Below are 23,102 nucleotides of genomic sequence, written 5' to 3' on the forward strand. Positions count from 1 at the left end.
GCTATAATTCTCTTGTTCCTGGTTATTTATATAGATTGAAGTTTTTTGACATTTTGAGGCTCAGTGGCCCATAGTTTTGGTCCAATGGCTGGCAATGGTAGAGAAAACTTTTTTTTTTTTTGGGGTGGGGGGGGGGTGTTTGTTTTTTAAATTTTTTTGTGAGGGGGTGTTTTGTTTTTCACATACGAACATCGAACACCACTCACTTGACACTGTGTGACCATTCACACCGAAACACATGTGGCATAAGTGTGTTTCGCACTCCCCCGCTCCCCCTAAACGTGGCATGGGGGGGTGCACACTTGTATAAAATGTTAATATGTATGTACAGACATGATTACATGCAGGGTAGACAGCCACGTCTGTACGCACACAGCACAGGGAGGTGCCTCCCAGCTGCTGACCAAAGACAGAAATGACGGCTCATTGCATATGACGTGTCACATTAAAAACACAGAGACCACAACCAGGATGGGTATGTATTAATAAATACTACATTACCTACAAACACAATTACATAACAAATAACTAAAAAAAAAAAAAAAAAAAAATTATCACATAACACAGAAACAGAGTGGCACGTTGGTGTGTGTGCTGAACTGACAGGGGCCAACAGCAGCAGCTGTTGAGATCTGTGGTTCTGGACGTCCCAGCTGGGGAACACGTACCGTGTTTTGAGAGACATGAACTTACAACTGTCCACTGTGACATGTGTGTGTCTGCTTGCTGTCCTCACTGGGACATACATAACAACATATAAAGCTGTTGGGACAGGCGGCAGTGAGTGAGCGCACGGCACGCACATTGAGAGGCTGTCCCAGGTGAAATGGACCATCAGATCGTAACATGCAGTGGACGATCTGAATGTCGTATCACCCACGTGAGCTCTGTTCCACATGACGTGGTGTCTGTCCTGTGGTGTGCCGTCCACAGCACACGAGTGTCGGGCTGTACATGCGCGGGGCTGGCTGGACACGCCGGGCCATCAGATGTGAACATGATAAGCGTGCACTGCTTTATTCATGTCATTTCATGACTGTACGTCTGCGACCATGGGTCATCTACGACCATGGGTCATCTACAGAGGAACAGACGGTTCATACTTGTACTGTTCGCTCGACAAGAGGGATTCAATAAAATGCAGTGTTTTTTATGGTGTCTGGTTTTATTTTTTTTAAATATGTTTATCTCCTTGTTGATTTCAGGCATTTATAGGACAGTGACGGTATCACAGTACTAAAGTTTCTGTTTGGCAATCAGGTTTTGTAAATTGCAGGTTTGAATCCCGTGGGTGGCATGTATTTTTTTTTTTTTTTTCCACAGCAACTGTGACATGTGGTTCCACATGCTCTAGCTGCTCCCACTGTGTTCCCGCTGCAACAGTGCATGAAACCATCGCAGAGGGATCGTTCATGCCTGCCTGACCGTGTGTCCCTCCCGACGTCGGCTCGATGTTTTCATGCAGGCTGTTTTGCCATGATTCATCCTGATTCCTACTTATTCATGCTATGTGTGAAGGGGCCCTATAATTTGCACCTTTTTCTGTATTATTAGGGCTGTAATTTGGGATTTTGGGACATTGAACACATTTGATCTTTTTATTACTGGAGTTTATTTTGTTCAGCACTTTGATTTCTGAGAAAGGATGATATAAATAGTTATTATTAATAATGAATGCTTGATTTTTGAGTATATAAGTCAAACTGGTGTATATGTGACAGGACCCCCCGAACTAGTTAAAAAGTTAAGACATACTTTGGAAACAGCACAAGTCATCTATAAATTCCTAAGTCTAAAAAATATGATTTCAAAGGTCCAAATTTGACTATTTTAATTTCAAGGATTTTCTTTTGAACAACATTCAAAATCCAAAGACATTCAATTTATAGTGATTAAAAACAAACAGAAAAGTAGAAAATCTGTACATATAAAAGTAGATGGATCCATTTAAATTTGTAAATTTTCTATTTGTATTTTACTGGTGATGAGTTTTTTCTGTTGATCATCAAATCGATTAATCACATCAGCACTCGATGAAATAATGTCAGACCAAAATCGCTTCCACTTTGTATCAGGAAAAAACAGGAAGTAGTGCACCGATAAAATTTCTCTTTTTTTATTTGTTTTTTCTTCCCACAACAAAATGTCTACAAAAGCGATAAAATATAGAATTTAACAAAATCACATTAGACCTTCACATTGTATGTACATGTCAGAGGAGGACTCAGTCAGGGCTCTGTAGTGCTCTGAACTTCAACCCCTGTATGTAACTGTGGTTCTGTTTATGTGCAGCTGCATGCACACACATACACACACACAAAATTGCTTCTGCAGCAGCGTTCGTGGATTTATATCAGAGTTAGAGTTCAGAGTCCAGCAGAGTCCCTTCTCACCACAAAAGAAAAAAGCATCAAATGTAAAAACACTTTATCAGTGTCATCAAACACACATTTTCCTTATAGTCCCCCCCCCCTTTTTTTTTTGATTGGTTCTCAAGTAAACTCATAGAATAAAGCATCTATGCTCCCCGCTCTGCCGATCCTTTTTCTCCTCCCTAACTATGGCACTTTGAAAACAAAAAAGTTTTTTTCCTCTTTTCTTTCTATTTTTTTATTAGTCCTGTGTAAAAGAGGTTCTGTAGCCCAGGTACCTTTTAGGTTTTGGTTACAGATTGCTACATTTTGTTTTATTTGCTTTTTGCTGGGATGCAAAGACATTCTAAAGAATAAATTAACAAGTCATAATGCTGCACGCACGTGTAATGCAATAAGAGAAGTATACAAAGCACTGGTGGAGCAAACATCTTACTGTCGTGATCTCGCACACGCTCACAAGTACACATTCACACAGAAAAGGGAAAAGGAAGTTCAAGGTGGAGTGTGTTTTTGCAGGTGTAAAAAAAAAAAAACATGTTTCAAACCCACGTGTGAAAAATGTGGGTGTAGTTTCTTGATTTCTTGCCGTGTTGACGGAGCGGAAAAGGCGCACAATGTGTTCAGCCGTTCACACTGAACAGACGACTCTGACATTCAGGATAAGTCGCCTTTCCCGTTGCAGGTTAAGGTCTCTGACCCGTTTCAGTAAGGCCAGTTCACTGACCGCTTTGACCACCTCGCACATTCACCGTTTAAGGATAAACAAACATTTCAAATCAACAAGGTTGAACATAGGTTGTGTATAAATAACATTTTATTTAAAACGTGTTTTGAACTGACTGAACTGATGTGAAATTTGGCCTAACCCGGATACCAATTCTGCCAATAACCCACCCACAAAACCCGTAATATCATGAGGAAACACAAGTAAGCTCCAAATGTTTCATTGCAATGAAACGCCATGCAAGTAGAACAGAACAACAATAGGCTAATAGTAATAGAAGAATAGTAGTCATAATAAGAACAATAATAATAGTAAATAGTAATAAAATAAAAAATAATCTTACAATGCAAACATAACAGTAGTAAATGCATCCAGTTCTTATTGCTACAGTATCTTACTTACAGTGTTGTAATGCCACTCGTTCTCTCTCCAGCACATCTCGTCTTACAACCCCATCCCACCCCACTGATTCACAGTCTAATGAGGGAAAGCAAAAACATCATGCACAAAAACTTCACATTCAGAGTGAGAATTCACTGTCGCACCGGTGTTTCTGTCCACACTGTAGTCACAACTTAGCGGTGGAGGCCCTTCATATCCCCAAAGCAGAAAAAAAAAAAAAAGCATTAAACATTGACGTACAGCAGTGACAAAAAATTTTTTCTGTGCTACGGCCACTCAAAAAGTGATCCAGACAGTGAATTCGCGCTCTTTGCACACATGAGTCATACACACTTATCAAAGCCTTGTCTGGGTAGGTTTCATTGTTAACATACGTCAGTGCCGTATGCCACATTTATCTGAAAAAGTAACAATTTTACAATTAAACTTTTGTAATTTGCAAAAATATTAAACCCTCTTTATGCAAAGTCAGAAAAAAGAGCTGCTCCCTGAGAGATGCTGTGTAGTGCATCAAGCCTTATTGAGCAAGTGATTGTCTTAGAGAGACACCAGCCTCTTATCTGGGGTCAGTTCAGGGGTCAAAGGTATGATCTTGGGCTTTGGAGGAACATGCAAATGGGTTGCTGATAGTGCTTTTCCAACAAACATATTTGTAGTTCTCAGATAGGTTCCATTTGGTCTGTCCAATCAAGGTGCCACGTAGAAAACCAGCAAAATTTCCATTGAATATTTTGACACCACTGCAGAGATTACATCGAGTCCAACGGAACTATCCTTTGGAGTTTTGAGACAAATTTTTTTTGGTCCAAATGCTACAATATTAATGTGATCACACGGTCACCAAATGGAGAAAATAATCTTTCAAGTAATTAATGTTTGCATACACTGAAATCATCTGCACATTGTACTTTTGACCACTGTGCAATAAGCATTCAAAGATCGGAAATCCTTCTAGGTGTCCATTCATTGTGCATAAATATCGTTAGATTCGAGTCAACTAGTATGTGTTGTAGTCTGAGTGGACCATTTAGTAAAAAAAAGTCCCTGCTAAACATTTTCGATGGAACATTCCCATCTGGTGATTAGATTGGACATATTTGCACAATGTCAAATCTGCACAAAATGAACTCGCTGAGATTGTTTTGAATTTTGTCAAGTAATTAGTCAACAAACCTGATAAATCTGTCTTCATTTCAAGTGACTTACTGAAATATAGATGTCTGGATTCTGTAGCGTCAAGTAGATGAGAGTCAACAACTCCCCCTAGATGGGACATAGGTTACTGCCCCAGCCAAGGCTTGTACCCATTTACAGTTGGGTGGATTGAGACAATGCAGAATAACTGTCCTGTCCAAGAACACAGACAGGTACCATGAGTGGGATTTGAGCCCAGGCCTAAATATTAGCAGGCCACCTCCTTACCCACTCAGCTACCTGCTCTCCGGAAACCAGAGATAAGCACCAGCACCAACAGGCCTAAGGGCCTATACAAGACTTCTACTGGTTTATACAGCTGCATCTAGTGGCTGAATGTTGAACTACACGAAACCCCTTAAATATAAACTGTATGCTCAGTTATTTACCTTAACATAAACCTTAATCACAAAAGAGAGGGACAACTGTACCTCAAGAAAAACAACTACAATGTCCTCAGATAAATGACGGTATGGAAAGAATTACAAACAAAATTTAAAAAGCAAATGTCACACAGTGATTGTCTATCACAGTTTCTATTGTAATATTGCAGTTTCAGTGGCATGAGGATTAATGGAGGTTAATCTGTTTTTCTTCACAACTGGCAGTCAGTATTCTGTGAGATGATCTGCAGAGATATTGAATGTTAAAAATACAAATATAGTGCATTTGAGATAAAATTGCTACCCTGTGCTAAACCGATTTAAAATAGGAAGAGGACACAATTCAGATCAGCAAGGCAGTGTGAAATTTATTGCTCTTTTAAGAAAAGGGTCCTTCACTTTGACAGCTGGAGCAATTACATCCATAGACTGGATTGTGCAAATAGTGATGAAGGGATGAGGGTGTGTAGATCTTACAAAAGATCAGAAAGATTTATATTCAAGGTTGATTGGTGATTTTTTTTTTTTAAATTTATTTTTTTGTTACTACTGTATTTTCCGGAGTATAAGTTGCAATGGAGTATAAATTGCACCTGCAAAAAAATAAGAAAAAAGAAAGCCTCTTGAAGAGGAAAAAACATACATAAATCACACTGGTGTATACTATGTCACACTTTTCTCTGTTTTCAGCTCTATAATTTGGGATTTTTGTGCATCGTTGTAGTGTACTTTTATTATTGGCCTTTATCTTTTATTATTGACATTTATTTTTAGCGCTTTGATTCCTAGAAAGGCCCTATACAAAAATATTATTATTATTATTACTATTTTTATCATGAATAATATTAATAAGTATTCAGTATGTAAGTCGCAGGACCTCCCAAACTAATTAAAAATAAATAAATAACTGACATACCCCGGAAAATATGTTTTATTAAATTGTTGAATTTTTTTCTATCTACTGTAAATCCCACATCAAGGCCCTAAAACAGCATATAAAAATAGGGTGCAGGCGTTGGGAAGAGGTGAGGTTTATTGTGAGTTTCTGCTAGTTTCTGATTTGTTGCTTTATGGCTGACTGTTCGAAAACAGTCCATCTTTTTGTAGGGCAGGACTATAGACAAATGATTGATAGGACATCAAATCTGCCAGATTATTTTCCTTGCAAAATAGAATATTTATGTATATATCTTCACGTTGAAAAGTAGTAGCCATTATTTTCTTTGTAAATCCTTCATATGCTCTCTTTACATTTTAATAAGCTCTCATCAGAAGGATGCTGTACCTTTTTTACATAAGAACAAAATCCAGACAAGGCTTCTGTACATCAACAAACCCAAATTGACTTCCGGTTTTAACCAGTAATCTTTTACAAATCTTAGCTTTACAAATTCTGTACACAAGGAACTATCAAATAAAATAAAGCACATAGACAAGGTAAAATCAGCCGCACGGGGCTACTGTATAGTTAAATTAGAGCTAACTAAGCTGAACAGAAGTAATACTGGAATCCCCTCTGCACTGCAAGAATATCTACAGTAGCTTTTCTAAATCCAGTTTCCTCCCCATCCTGCTTCTTCAGTTTCACAATTTCATCATGTTAAAAAAAGAAGAAAAAAGTTATCTTGAAAGTTAACACAAATTAACTTACCCATTTTTTAAAAGATCAACATCTCAAAATTGTTCCTAGATTATTAAAGTCTGTACATTTCTGGTCAGTCAGTTCAGGAGATGCCTTTCATTTATATACATTCTTCAGACTGTATCGGTGAACCAGATGGGATAAGTGCTGGACATTCCTGGTGTTGTTGGCGGTAACTGTAAGTTTCTGGCAGATGTCTCCATTCCCCCAGTTTTTAATGAGGTTTGGGGTGTTGTGGAAAATGTGGTTGCCACACAGTCAATATGTTGGCTGTCGTCAGACGTGGCGGTCTTCACGTTGTGTTGGTCCTCCACTGGTGTTGGTTTTTGCAGTGGAACCACAGGCAGTCACTTGGGCATGGCCATGGCAGAGTTGGGGTCAGGGTTGAAGAGTTCTTTATAGAGTGGAGGGAAGAGGATGTTAACGGTTTCTGGGTGGAGCTGCTGAAAGGTCTGGAGCTCCTCTGTATGGAGGGTACACAAAGCTGACAACGTTGGGATACGGCTGATCAGCTGCAAGACAAGAAGGACAGGACAAGAACCATTTAGAACAGGGGTCTCGCTCTGTGAGACCGTAGGAGTCAGCCTCAACATATATCATCAAATATGACACGCATTATAAAATATCTTCTGCAGCTGAGACTAAAAGAACCAAGTTGGAGCATTTACCCTGAAGTACAGTCAAATATGTTGCACTATTAATGGAATACTGTCACTGCAGTCAGCATTTTAAATTCTACATACATTTTTTTAACAACAACCAACCTATGTGCTCATGCAAATACAGACCCTGCACTGCCTGTAGCCTTTAAATATTAAATTTAAAAAACAGCACGATCAGAGTTCATTCACTGATTTTAATGTTTCAAGTATAAATGAACTGAAAAATTTCAAAGCATTTGTCTCGAGTCACTCACTCACTCATCTTGAACCACTTATCCGGGATCGGGTCACTGCGGTAAAAGCTTCGGTAGGGAATCCCAAACTTCCCTTTCCCAGGCCACATTTGCCACCTCTGAGTGGGGGATCCTGAGGCGTTCCCAGGCCAGTGTGGAGATATACACCTAGCCCCGGATCTTTCCTGGGGTCTCCTCCCAGCTGTATGTGCCTGGAACACCTCCCTAGGGAGGTGCCCAGGAGGCGTCTTTACCCAAACCACCTCAGCTGACTCCTCTCAATGCAAAGGAGCAGTGGCTCTACTCTGAACTCCTCACAGATGACCATGCTTCTCTCCCTTTCTCTAAGGGAGACACCAGCCGCCCTCCTGAGGAACCCATTTTGGCCGCTTGTACCCACAATCTAGTTCTTTCGGCCATGACCCAACCCTCATGACCATAGGTAGGAACGAAGATTCACCAGTAGATCGAGAGCTTCAATCAATCAATCAAATTTACTTTGTTAAGCGCCTTACAACAACCTAAGTTGACCAAAGCGCTGTACATATAAAAATCGCATTTAAAATATAGTTAAAAAGAGGAACACGGATTAATTTTATTCCCAAGTCTAAAAAGACTAAGTATCAAAAGCACATCTAAACAAATACGTTTTGAGTTTTGTTTTAAAAAGGGGCAGATCCGAGATGGCACGCAAGTCAAGGGGCAGCGAGTTTCAAAGTTTAGGACCTGCTACTGCGAAAGCACGATCACCCCACTGTTTGCTTCGAGACCTGGGCTGCTCCAACAAGTAGAGCTGTGCAGATCGTAGAAATCTGCTGGGCTGGTGAAGAGTCAGAATCTCACATAGATACGCAGGTGCGAAGCTGTGGATGGAGCAGAAAACAAACAGGAGAAGTTTGTATTGGATCCTGTATTACACTGGCAGCCAGTGGAGAGAGCGCAGAACAGGTGTGATATGGTGATGTTTACGAGAATTTGTGAGGAGCCAGGCAGCAGCATTCTGTACCAGTTGTAATCCGTGTAAAGATGTTTGACTGAGTCCAATGTACAAAGCATTGCAGTAGTCTAAGCGTGAGCTGATGAATGCGTGGATTGCTTTCTCCAGGTCACAACAACTGAGGAAGGGTTTCACTCTTGTGAGAATGCGGAGCTGAAAGAAGCTTATCTTAACAACAGAGTCAGTTTGTTTATGGAGATTTAGGCCAGTGTCCAAGTGAACTCCCAAGCTTCTGATTACGGTGTTATGGTGAGGAACTGAGTGACCGTTTGAGACAGTGGCAAGTGGGCTTGTGGTGCCAAATAGACAAAATTCCATTTTGGATTCATTTAGACTCAGGAAATTCTGTGTGAGCCAGTGCTTGATGTCATTCATACAGGTGTTGATGGTCTAAAATGCATCTAGAGAATCTGGTGAGACTGGTAGATAGATTTGAAGATCATTGGCGTACATATGAAAAGACACATTATGGCTAGAGATGATTGAACCCAGAGGCAGCATGTAAAGAGAGAACAGAACTGGGCCAAAAATGGAGCCTTGCGGGACACCAGAAGACAGTCGGGCGGTAGAAGAGGAGTGGCCATTGATGAAAACAGTGCCTGTCCGTTAAATCAAATCAAATCAGTTTCATTTATATAGCGCCAAATCACAACAAACAGTTGCCCCAAGGCGCCTTATATTGTAAGGCAAAGCCATACAATAATTACAGAAAAACCCCAACTGTCAAAACAACCCCCTGTGAGCAAGCACTTGGCGACAGTGGGAAGGAAAAACTCCCTTTTAACAGGAAGAAACCTCCAGCAGAACCAGGCACAGGGAGGGGCAGTCTTCTGCTGGGACTGGTTGGGGCTGAGGGAGAGAACCAGGAAAAAGACATGCTGTGGAGGGGAGCAGAGATCAATCACTAATGATTAAATGCAGAGTGGTGCATACAGAGCAAAAAGAGAAAGAAACACTCAGTGCATCATGGGAACCCCCCAGCAGTCTAAGTCTATAGCAGCATAACTAAGGGATGGTTCGGGGTCACCTGATCCAGCCCTAACTATAAGCTTTAGCAAAAAGGAAAGTTTTAAGTCTAATCTTAAAAGTAGAGAGGGTGTCTGTCTCCCTGATCCGAATTGGGAGCTGGTTTCAGAGGAGAGGAGCCTGAAAGCTGAAGGCTCTGCCTCCCATTCTACTCTTACAAACCCTAGGAACTACAAGTAAGCCTGCAGTCTGAGAGCGAAGCGCTCTATTGGGGTGATATGGTACTATGAGGTCCCTAAGATAAGATGGGACCTGATTATTCAAAACCTTATAAGTAAGAAGAAGAATTTTAAATTCTATTCTAGAATTAACAGGAAGCCAATGAAGAGAGGCCAATATGGGTGAGATATGCTCTTTCCTTCTAGTCCCTGTCAGTACTCTAGCTGCAGCATTTTGAATTAACTGAAGGCTTTTCAGGGAACTTTTAGGACAACCTGATAATAATGAATTACAATAGTCCAGCCTAGAGGAAATAAATGCATGAATTAGTTTTTCAGCATCACTCAGACAAGACCTTTCTAATTTTAGAGATATTGCGCAAATGCAAAAAAGCAGTCCTACATATTTGTTTAATATGCGCATTGAATGACATATCCTGATCAAAAATGACTCCAAGATTTCTCATAGTATTACTAGAGGTCAGGGTAATGCCATCCAGAGTAAGGATCTGGTTAGACACCATGTTTCTAAGATTTGTGGGGCCAAGTACAATAACTTCAGTTTTATCTGAGTTTAAAAGCAGGAAATTAGAGGTCATCCATGTCTTTATGTCTGTAAGACAATCCTGCAGTTTAGCTAATTGGTGTGTGTCCTCTGGCTTCATGGATAGATAAAGCTGAGTATCATCTGCGTAACAATGAAAATTTAAGCAATGCTGTCTAATAATACTGCCTAAGGGAAGCATGTATAAAGTGAATAAAATTGGTCCTAGCACAGAACCTTGTGGAACTCCATAATTAACCTTAGTCTGTGAAGAAGATTCCTCATTTACATGAACAAATTGTAATCTATTAGATAAATATGATTCAAACCACCGCAGCGCAGTGCCTTTAATACCTATGGCATGCTCTAATCTCTGTAATAAAATTTTATGGTCAACAGTATCAAAAGCAGCACTGAGGTCTAACAGAACAAGCACAGAGATGAGTCCACTGTCTGAGGCCATAAGAAGATCATTTGTAACCTTCATTAATGCTGTTTCTGTACTATGATGAATTCTAAACCCTGACTGAAACTCTTAAAATAGACCATTCCTCTGCAGATGATCAGATAGCTGTTTTACAACTACCCTTTCAAGAAATTTGAGAGAAAAGGAAGGTTGGAAATTGGCCTATAATTAGCTAAGATAGCTGGGTCAAGTGATGGCTTTTTAAGTAATGGTTTAATTACTGCCACCTTAAAAGCCTGTGGTACATAGCCAACTAATAAAGACAGATTGATCATATTTAAGATCGAAGCATTAATTAATGGTAGGGCTTCCTTGAGCAGCCTGGTAGGAATGGGGTCTAATAGACATGTTGATGGTTTGGAAGTAGTAACTAATGAAAATAACTCAGACAGAACAATCGGAGAGAAAGAATCTAACCAAATACCGGCATCACTGAAAGCAGCCAAAGAGAACGATATGTCTTTGGGATGGTTGTGAGTAATTTTTTCTCTAATAGTTAAAATTTTATTAGCAAAGAAAGTCATGAAGTCATTACTAGTTAAAGTTAAAGGAATACTCGGCTCAATAGAGCTCTAACTCTTTGTCAGCCTGGCTACAGTGCTGAAAAGAAACCTGGGGTTGTTCTTATTTTCTTCAATTAGTGATGAGTAGTAAGATGTCCTAGCTTTACGGAGGGCTTTTTTTATAGAGCAACAGACTCTTTTTCCAGGCTAAGTGAAGATCTTCTAAATTAGTGAGATGCCATTTCCTCTCCAACTTACGGGTTATCTGCTTTAAGCTACGAGTTTGTGAGTTATACCACGGAGTCAGGCACTTCTGATTTAAGGCTCTCTTTGTCAGAGGAGCTACAGCATCCAAAGTTGTCCTCAATGAGGATATAAAACTATTGACGAGATAATCTATCTCACTCACAGAGTTTAGGTAGCTACTCTGCCCTGTGTTGGTATATGGCATTGGAGAACATAAAGAAGGAATCATATCCTTAAACCTAGTTACAGCGCTTTCTGAAAGACTTCTACTGTAATGAAACTTATTCCCCACTACTGGGTAGTCCATCAGAGTAAATGTAAATGTTATTAAGAAATGATCAGACAGAAGGGGGTTTTCAGAGAATACTGTTAAGTCTTCAATTTCCATACCATATGTCAGAACAAGATCTAAGGTATGATTAAAGTGGTGGGTGGACTCATTTACATTTTGAGCAAAGCCAATCGAGTCTAACAATAGATTAAATGCAGTGTTGAGGCTGTCATTCTCAGCATCTGTGTGGATGTTAAAATCGCCCACTATAATTATCTTATCTGAGCTAAGCACTAAGTCAGACAAAAGGTCCGAAAAGTCACAGAGAAACTCACAGTAACGACCAGGAGGACGATAGATAACAACAAATAAAACTGGTTTTTGGGACTTTCAATTTGGATGGACAAGACTAAGAGACAAGCTTTCAAATAGGACTTGAACCACTGCAGCACAGGACCCTGAAAGCCCACCTGCTGGGCTAGATGGTTCAGGAGGATGGAGTGGTCCACTGTATCGAATGTTGCAGTGAGATCAAGCATTACCAACAGTACAGGTCTCTTTGAGTCCAGGGACAACAGGATGTCATTTTGGACTCTCAACAGTGCGGACTCAGTACTGTGGCGTGTACGAAAACCTGACTGAAATTGATCAAAAATCTGATTCTGGTCCAGAAAAGACAGCAACTGATTAAAAACAAGCTTCTCTAGAATTTTAGAGAGAAAAGCCAAGTGGGACACTGGTCTGAAGTTTGACAGTACTCCTGGATCAAGGTTTGGTTTTTTAAGCAGCAGTCTGACCACAGCTTGTTTGAAAACAGCCGGAACAGTCCCAGATCTTAGGCAGTTGTTGAAAAATAAAAGAAGCCTTGGTCCTACTGTGTCAAAAATTTGTTTCAGCAACTTTGGTGGAATTATGTCCAGGGGACAGGTGGTAGGTCTCAACTTCTGAACAACCTCCGAGAGCTGAGAGAGAGACGCTGGCACAAACTCTTTGAGGACACTGGAACTGGAGACAACAGAGGGAGGTGAGCTTGACAAAGTAGGGATATGGTGGTTTGGTTTTATACTTTGTCTGACAGATGCCACTTTGTCCACGAAGAATTGAAGAAACTCTTCACAAGTTGACGTGGTTGCATTATTGAAATTTTTATCTGTAGGATTTACGACTGATTGAATTGTATTGAATAATGCACGGGGATGGTTGCAGCTGGTAGAGATTATGTTGGAAAGATATTTGCACTTTGCCTCCTTTACTGCATGTTGGTAATCAGAGAAGGAGTCCCTAAGCATCTCCAGTGATACATGCAGTCTGTCTTTTTTCCACCTGCGTTCAGCCTGCCTAGAACGCCTCCCCAGAGCCCGGGTGGTGTCATTCAACCAGGGGTCTGGTGTAGGTAGATTTAAATTTGACAGGCGCAATGGTGTCCAGAATTCCAGAACAGGTGGAATAGAATGAGGCAAGGAATTCGTCCGGGGATTGGGAAGTTGGTTCAACATGTATATTGGAGTTCACAAAGGCTGCAATGAATTTTTTAACTGTGTCTGAAGTGATGGTACGGCGGCCACAGGCAGGGGCAAGTGTTTTAGTTGCTGGGGGACAGACAGTGAAATTAAATATAATGGGGAAATGGTCAGAGATACAGGTGTCACATATTTCAGAGACAGACAATGGGAGACCGTAGGAGATAACTAGGTCCAATGTATGGCCGCGCTGATGTGTGGGAGCATTTACAAACTGAGTCAGATCTAAAGAGGCCAAAAGGCTTTTAAACTCATTTGTCAGCTGACTGGAAGGACAACAGACATGAATGTTAAAGTCCCCACAAATGAAAAAAAACTGTCATAAATTGGTATTATTTCTGAGAAAAAATCTGACATTTCAGAGATGAAATCCTTGTTGTATTTGGGAGGACGATAAACTACAGCACCCAGTATGGGACGTGACAGTTGAAGCAGAAATGATTGCACTTCAAAACTACTGTAGACTTTAGAGGGAATGGGCCGACAGCTGATGCTCTGTTTGTACACGGTAGCAAGCCCGCTCTGTTTGTACACAGTAGCTTCGACTTTCGGCTCAACTCCTTTTTTGTCACAACAGTACAGTAGAGCGAATCTAATACCATACAACAATTCTCCGGCCAATCTCATGCTCCATTGTCCCCTCACTCATAAAAAAAAACCCCCCAAGGTACTTGAACTCCTTCACTTGGGGCAAGACCTCATTCCCTACCCTGAGTAGGAAATCCATCGGTTTCCTGCTGAGAACCATGGCCTCAGATTTAGAGGTACTTTTATGGATGAGGACCGTCGAGTGTCAATAGAGACAATAAGTGTAGAATTTGAAGTCAGTGTGGGAACTGTGCACACGATTATTCATGATGAACTGAACATGCGGAAGATTTGGGCAAAGTTCAGGACAATGCACCAGTCCACAACTCCATCCGTGTTTCCAACTATTTGACCGAGATGGGCATCAAGATAGTTCCTCACCCTCCCTACAGTCCAGACCTTGCTCCCTGTGACTTTTGGTTGTTCCCCAAGCTCAAGGAAAACCTAAGAGGCAGTCGTTTTGAAACCATTGAGGAGATGAAAGAGGCTGTGACAAGGGTCGTGGACACGTTCACACCAGGGGGCCTTCCAGAAGTTGTTGGAACGATACAACAAGTACATTGCATCTGGAAGGGAGTACTTTGAAGGGGACTAGAGTTTCGTGCTTGTTTGAGGAAAAAGGTGTCCCTACGAAAAAAATCTCAAAACCTATTGAAGGCACCTTGTATGTCTCGATATCTTGTCCATGAATATCACAAACTGGATTGGTGACAAAGCGCAGCCCTGGCAGAGGCCAACCTTCACTGGAAACAAGTCTGACTTACTGCCGAGCCCCTTTACACAGCTCTCACTTTTTGAGTACAGAGATTGGATGCCCTTGAGAACAGACCCCCCCCACGCCATACTTCCACAGCACCTCTGGGGCTACCAGATCGTACACTTTCTCCAAGTTCACAAAACACATGTACACTGGATGGGCATACTCCCAGGCACCCTCCAGGATGCTTGTGAGAGTGAAGAGCTGGTTGGTTGTTCCAGGACCAGGCCGAAACCTGCATTATTCCTTTTCAATCAGAGGTTTGACTATCAGCTGAACCCTCCTTTCCCAAACCCTGGAGTAGACTTTACCAGGGAGGCTGCATAGTGTGATGCCCCGGTGATCCCCTTTTTCAAATATGGGGTCCACCACCCTAAATTGATAAAGATAAAGATAAGAATTGCCACTCCTTAGGCACTGTCCCAGACCTCAATGCAATGTTGAAGAGATGTCTCATCCAAGACAGTCCCTCCACATCTTGAATCAGTTGGTGACATGTACAACACACTATGTAATGGTCTTTTTGACTATGTATGACTTAACCATATGACTTCTATGTGACTTCATTATGGAGCCATTTATACCAATCAATCATGAATATTTTACTGTGGACTAGTTGTCTGGCTGGCTGGTTGCTCTCCAGGACCCATGGCAGTTCCTTGGTGTTGTGGATGTGGCTAAGCGAGGTACCAGCTCATGCTCCCAGACTTTAATTTAATGGATTCTTTAGATCCCATCCCATCCCATGTCTGCTTTAGAATCCATCTAGGCTTCTTAACAAGTTTTTTAAAACCAAATTTTCCTCAGCCTTGACCTCTGACCATATTACTCCAAAATCTAATCACCTCTTCCTTGGAATGAAAAAACACAGAGAGACTACACCCATCCTCACACAAAGGCTGCTTACAAGCAAATGACGCAATCGACAGGCGTGAAAAAATTCACGCATGCGCACAAAGGTTCAAGGTTGGCTCATGCAAGCACACGTGATTCAAATCCATCAGGTTTTTGCAAAAAAATAAAAAGGTCCGATACTTTTCTAACAGACCTCGTATATTGGATGATGTTGAAATTGAGGATGGCCCAGTGGTTGTTCCAGCAATAGCAAAGATTTCGTGTCTGCTACCTACAACGCACATGGAATGTCTCAAACCCAAACCTACTTCTAGGCATCTTATATATGCTACTCTGGAACCATCCCTAAACCCAAACAGTTCAACTGTCAACCCCACTGAGGTCCTTAGACTGGGTCTCATTAACATAAGATCACTGTCCTCAAAATCATTGTTGATCAATGATCTAATTATTGATCATCACTTAGATATGATTGGGCTATGTGAAACCTGGCTTAAACCTACAGCTGTCCTCCCCTTAAATGAGGCCTGCCCACCAGCATATACATTTAGTCAAGTCCCTCGTGATACGAAGCAAGGCGGGGGTGTTGCTCTTATTTATAAATCTAGGTTTAGCTTATTAGCTGTTGGGGGTTACAAATATAACTCGTTTGAGCATCTGATTCTCCGCTCTGCTCAGAATATTACACATTGCCAAGGTCAGAAGAATAAAAATCAGTCGTATTACTTTGTCACTGTATATAGGCCTCCTGGCCCATATTCTGAATTCTTAGATGAATTTGGTGCATTCATCTCTAACTTGTCAACTAGTGTAGATAACATTCTGATCATTGGTGACTTTAACATTCATATAAATAAGCCTTCTGATCCCCTCTGCAAATCATTTATGGAAATTGTGGATGCATTAGGATTTCGGCAATGCATTCGGGATTCGACGCACATTAGTGGAAATACCCTGGATCTGGTTCTTGCACGTGGTATTGCTGTCACGAATATTGACATCATGCCTCTTACATCAGTGGTGTCTGATCACTCACTTATTAAGTTTATAGTCTCGCTGCCGTGTTTAGTGGAACAGCAACCTTATATATCATTACGGCGATGCATCAACTCCTCAACTAAGACTGAACTCGAAGCTAGACTGCCTGATGTCTTAGTTTCACATTTGACAAATACCCAGTCAGTAGACAGACTTGTGGATAGTTTAAACTCAGTGCTCAAAACTACACTTGAAATGATTGCACCACCTGTGTTAAAACCGTGCTCCCCCAAATCACAGTCACCTTGGTTCAATGATTATCTGCGTGACCTCAAGCATAAAGCAAGAGGTCTAGAACGGAAATGGCGTCATTCAAAATTAGAAGTATTTCACCTTGCGTGGCGTGATGCTATCTTAGACTATAAGCATGCATTATTGGCTACAAAGTGGACTTACTACTCTGATTTGATCAACAAAAACAAGCATAACTCAAAGTTCTTGTTCGACATGGTGGCCACACTTATGCATGGACAACCACCTGTAGTTCGCTCTCCTTTTACAGCACAAGATTTCCTGGATTACTTTGGGAAGAAAATAGAAGACATCAGGTTAAACATATCCCGGCATGCATTAACCCAGCCACTACACCCTGCTATTGAGGTGGGTGCCACTACTGAGGTATTACCTAGATTTACAGTATTTGATAGTATGTCACTAGGCATGCTGACAAAACTCGTAATGTCAACAAAAAGCACAGCCTGTTTATTTGATCCTATACCAACAAAACTGTTTAAGGACCTGTGGCCCACTCTTGGGCCGACTGTGCTGGAAATCATTAATCTTTCTTTAACTTCTGGATCTGTTCCTAAATGTTTCAAATCTGCAGTGATTAAACCATTACTTAAAAAAACAAATCTTGACCCTAGTGTATTGAAAAACTATCAGCCGATATCAAATCTATCATTTTTCTCTAAAATTCTGGAAAAAGTGGTGTCACGGCAGCTCGTAGACTATCTTCCTGAGAATAATCTCTTTGAGCCACTGCAGTCTGCTTTTAGAACATATCATTCCACAGAGACGGCTCTCACTAAAGTGATGAATGATCTTCTGCTTACGTACAATGGTTTCGGACACCACTACGGTTCTGTTGCTGTTAGATCTCAGTGCTGCATTTGATACAGTGGATCATCATATTCTACTTGATAGGCTGGAAAATCATTTTGGGATTACTGGGAGTGCCCTTGCATGGCTGACGTCATACTTGACGAGTCGTTCTCACTGTGTTTTGTATAGTAACACTACCTCTAACCTTAGTGACATGAAATTTGGGGTTCCACAGGGGTCTGTCTTAGGCCCCCTGCTTTTTGCCCTTTATATAGCACCACTTGGGCACATATTGCGGCGTTTTGGGATTACCTTTCACCGCTATGCAGATGATACTCAGTTATATATGCCGATAACTGCTGGTAATCTCGTTCACATAAAATCCTTAGAAGATTGCCTTGCAGCAGTGAGAAGTTGGATGTCTAGAAACTTCCTACTTTTAAACTCTGATAAGACTGAAATGATGGTTCTTGGTCCAGTGAAACATCAGCATCAATTTGACCAGTTAACGGTCAGCCTCGGCTTGTGTGTCATACATCACACTGACAAAGTGAGGAACCTTGGGGTAATTTTTGATCCTTCGTTGTCCTTTGGCCTCCACATTAGAAATATTACTAGGACTGCTTTCTTCCACCTGCAAAATATAGCGAAGATTCGTCCCATCCTGTCTATGGCTGATGCTGAGACCCTGATCCATGCATTTATCTCTTCTAGATTGGACTACTGCAATGTTCTATTTTCTGGTTTACCGCAGTCTAGCATTAGGCATCTCCAATTGGTTCAAAATGCTGCAGCCAGACTTTTGACACGAAGCAGAAAGTACAACCACATTATACCCATTTTGGCGTCTCTTCACTGGCTTCCTCTCCCAGTGAGATCAAATTTTAAGGTTCTGCTACTAACCTATAAAATTATTCATGGACTGGCACCTCCCTACCTAGCTGACCTAATTAAACCTTATGTACCGGCCCGGGCTTTACGTTCTCAGGGTGCAGGACTACTTTGTGTCCCTAAGGTGAATAAGAAGTCTGCGGGTCACAGAGCTTTCTCTTATCGTGCCCCTGTTCTGTGGAATGATCTCCCTGCGTCAATAAAACAGTCAGATTCTGTGGAGATTTTCAAGTCCATACTTAAGACGCACTTATTTTCCCTTTCATATAGCTAGCATACTGGTACAGTTTTGTTGTACGCTTTTTACTTTTTTAATAAATTTATTAGTAAATGGAGCGGGCTGCGGCCTCAACTTTACCTAAATTCTGGGTCTTTTAGTGAAGTTTAGGGCTAGTGGCCGGCGATCACCTAGTATTTCTCTGTTTTTCTTGTTTAATGCTGGCAAATTATACAGTATTTTATAGATACTGATTATAGTTTGTTGAAGTTGAATTTGCGTATTGTGTGAAGTGATGACTTTACAGATGCTAACAAAGCAGATGCTGATGCTGGATTGTAAGTGTGGTTTAGTCACTTTAAGTGGTGCTGATTCAGATGAAATTGGCTTTGGCCTCATGAACCCCAACAGACATGAGAGGGGTGAGGCTGAAAGACAAAAACGTTAATCATCAGTTAAAAAAGAAGATGGTATCCAGGCTTGAAATGGTTTCTCCGTGCCTACTAAGCCCCACCCTATTTCAAATAGTTTAATGTTGGCAGCATAAGAAATAAATTTTATGAGCTTTGTTTTTTAACATTCATTCACATTTCTCCCAAGGCCAGGAGAACTGCTGCTTTGGTGGCTCCAATAACCTAAACTTTCATAAAAGATGAAAGTGCTTTACAGTTATATGTTTTGACTTACCTTAGCCAGTGCATCTTCATCCATGTGGTTCTTCTGCATAATGTGCTGCAGAGCAAAGTAGATCTTCTCTTGGAGTTTCTGGACTTTCCGAGGCTCCATCAACCATGGTCGATCTAAAGAAGAAAACCAAAAGGGTAGATATTATTTCTTAAGAAGCCCAGAGGGCTGTTGTTTGTCTATAAATATTCATTAACACTAACAAGGTATTGTTTTCACTTGTGCCTAATGGGTTAAAGAAAAAGTGAATTGATTAGAACAAAAATTGGTGAAGTTGCTCAAATGGAAAAATAAATAATCTTTATAAAGCACCAAATCACAAAACCACCAAAAGTCAACACCTCAAGACACTTTACATTTAGAGCAAATCTAGACCATACTCTGTATTATAGCAATTTAAGATACTCAACATTCCCACAAGGGCAAGTGTATGGGGGCACTCCCTGTTAGCGGGAAGAAACCACAAGCAGAACCAGAGAATATGGAGCGGCTATCTGCCATATTACATTTACGATGGCATCAACATGTGCCAAATACATTGTGCCAAGGATCGATCGATCTATCTATCTATCTATCTAGTACAGGGTAACCCCCCCCCCCCCCAAAAAAAAACAGAACCCATAAAAATTGTAATAAATCCTACAAAGGACTTAAACTTCAGTCTGTGTATGATCATTCCTCAAAATTTCAGTTATCTTGATCGCTTTGTATAAAAATTATGTTCTTTACAAATTATGCTCCAAATGGTTTGATTTGTTGGTGAAATAGGCCTCAAGGCAAAATGTCATTTCCTTGGTTGACCAAGACATGTTGGGGAAGACAATTGGAACAATAGTCTCATGATGAGAATGTGCCTAATAACATAATTTTCTTCTGTGTCTCAATGAGATAGAACAACATAAAATTATGTTACTGGATACATTCTGATCACGTGCAACCAATGTACGAAGACATGTTGGGGAAGACGACTGTAGGATCTATTGCAATTTCTATGGGTTCTGGGGGGTTTTTTTGGGGGGGGGGGGGGTGTCACCCTGTACATTGGTTGCACATGATGAGAATGAGCCCAAATAACAAAATATTCTTCTGTTTCTCAGGGAGATACAACAACATAAAATTATGTTATTGGATACATTCTGATCATGTGTAATCAATGTACATATTTACTGTAAATCATGTAAATCCAATGACTTCTTTTCAGTGTATTTAAGTCATGTAGCTTTTTTTTTCAGTGTATTGAGATAGATACATACAGTATGATACTGTACTTATGAACCAGTTCTGAAATGATATAATTAAACTTTATTTTTTACAACACTGTGAAAAAGGGGTTTAGAGCTTGAATTTCCAGCGAGTACTCTTCTAGTTCAATTCAATTCAATTATAAAGCAGCAAATCACAACACAAGCCATGTCACAAGCGTGACGTCAAACCTTACTTCATTGCCAATGTGCTTGCTCAGGGGCCTTGGTAGGTTTTCTTCCTCAAAAACTCCGTGTTTTCGAGGAAGAAACCTCAAGCAGACCATACTGAAAGGAGTGACCAACTACTTTTGCCATACTATCAATAACAAGAATGAAATAAAGTACAACAAAGAATTGTCAAACAATTATTAACGGTTTATATGACATATAGGTTGTTGTTGTTTTTTTTTTTTACTTTTGACTTTTATTAGGTTTTCTTTTTTATGAATGGCTGTGCACTGACCTGTGGAAATAAGAACAGCTGCTGAGAACAGAGCAATCTCCTCCTCGGTGAGCTGCAGTGAACACAGACTCTTGGCAAAGTCAAAGACGGCGCTCACTAAGTCATCACAACCTGCGAGTGGAAACAAGATTAAAAAAATGTTTTAAAGCTTTTCGTCAGACTTATTATGGTGTGTGATGATGAACAATAACAGCAACAAAAGAACACATCTTGAAGTGGATTCCTATGTTGTCTCAATATGATTTTTTTTCCCCAGATTTTCTTTTTTTTTTAACCAGAGTTTATCACTAAAGATGAACTTGAGACAAATGTATGTAACCAATACATTATAAAAATGAGCTGACAGAACAATCGGGTGGTGTAGAAAATGCTACCTAGAGCTTTGAACATCTGCATGCCTCCGTATTTGCCTTCAAACAGCACGGTGTTGTTGAGAGGGTTAAACGCCCTGCACATCCTCACCAGCACCACCTCCAAACAACCTGGTGAAAAACAGTACGGTTACACCAGCACCATTAAAAATCACCCAGTGTTGATTTCCATCCTTCCTGCACTCACCCGATTTGAGGAGCAGGATCTGGTCATTCTGGCACAGTTCCATGAACCCTGAGATGCGCTTGGCAAACTCCACCACATACTGGATTGCATGAGTGATCTGGATGGCGCACTGCTGCCATAGCACGTCCCGGGGCTGAAATTTTGGAGGGGGATGATGAAATTATTTTCCATCTCAGTAAAATAAATAAATGATGCTGTCCTTCCACGTATCTTCCTCACACTCATTATCTCCATCAAGGAAATAAGGTTTTAGTTTTGTTAGCAGGATTACCCCAAAATGGGCAAGGATGATAACTGGCATCACAGACCTCACAGTGCTGAGCAGCGCTGCACCAATATGTTTACTGATCTCAAAAAGTTATGGATATTTGGCATTATTTTTTATTATACTTCTGTGTTATGTTTCCTTGACATATTTAAAAAAACCTGAATTGGAGCCTATCCCAGCAGACATAAGGTGTGAGGCAGGGTACACCCTGCACAGAACGCCAGTCTGTCACAGGGCCACATACAGACATTCACACCCGCACGCACACCTACGGACAATTTAAAGTTTTCATTTCGTGTAATCTGCATGTCTTTGGAGAGGAAGCCGGAGCATCTGGAGGGAACCCACACAAACACGGGGAGAACATGCAAACTCCACACAGAAAGGCCACAGGTGGGAATCAAACCCATGACCTTCTTGTTGTGAGCCAGCAGCACTAACTACTAATCCATTGTGCTGCCCTATCTTCTTAATAATAAAAACATTCAAATAAAACAAGAGCAAGCTGAGATTTCTAACGTCTGCCAAGCCGAATCCGGATCACCTCCAAAATTCTGTGGAGTCTTCCATGGCCTAATATCTATCTGTGGTGCAACTTTGGTTAGAATCTGTCAAATAGCTTTGATGTAATCCTTCAAAGCCTATGTAAAGTGAAATCTTGATCCAGAATCCAGATCCGGATCTGGATCACCTCCAAAATTTAATGGAGTCCATGGCCTAATATCAATCTGTGATGAAAACTTTGTCAAAATCTGTGCAGTAGTTTTGATGTAATCCTGCTAATAGGCAGACAAATAAATAAATAAGTGCTGATGATTTTATTACGTCCTTGGTGGGTGTAATAATAATAATAATAATAATAATAATAATAATAATATGTTTAGTTATAGAGCTGTTTATGGAGAAATAAATAAAGTGCTTAACATCTTAAATCAGATAAAAACTGTTCATATAAAATTTCAAGTAGAAATAAAAATTAAAAACAGCAAATATAATTCAGACCAACAATAAAACTAATGATAAGCAAATAAAACAAGAGCAAAACAATAGATTACTGACATCCACCAATCCAGATCCAGATCACCTCCAAAATTCAGTGGAGTCTTCCATGGCCTAATATCTATCTGTGGTGCAAATTTGGTGAGAATC

The 23,102-nt window shown here is 40.6% G+C and overlaps 1 protein-coding gene across 2 annotated transcripts in view; it reads right to left on the minus strand.

The window, feature by feature from the left end:
• Positions 1–6,012: 6,012 nt before the first annotated feature.
• The window catches only part of rorb (RAR-related orphan receptor B), a 77,360-nt gene continuing 60,270 nt past the window's right edge, over positions 6,013–23,102 (minus strand). For both annotated transcript variants that reach the window (XM_034169800.1, XM_034169799.1), the window contains exons 6-10: positions 21,686–21,818; positions 21,502–21,609; positions 21,128–21,238; positions 19,424–19,536; positions 6,013–7,232 (exon numbers count right to left, since the gene is read on the minus strand). In XM_034169800.1, coding sequence (XP_034025691.1) covers positions 7,068–7,232; positions 19,424–19,536; positions 21,128–21,238; positions 21,502–21,609; positions 21,686–21,818 — 630 coding nt within the window. In that variant the 3' untranslated portion in view covers positions 6,013–7,067. The remainder of the gene's footprint in view (positions 7,233–19,423; positions 19,537–21,127; positions 21,239–21,501; positions 21,610–21,685; positions 21,819–23,102) is intronic.

Source organism: Thalassophryne amazonica, chromosome 5, assembly GCF_902500255.1.
Source record: "Thalassophryne amazonica chromosome 5, fThaAma1.1, whole genome shotgun sequence".
NCBI lineage: Eukaryota > Metazoa > Chordata > Actinopteri > Batrachoidiformes > Batrachoididae > Thalassophryne > Thalassophryne amazonica.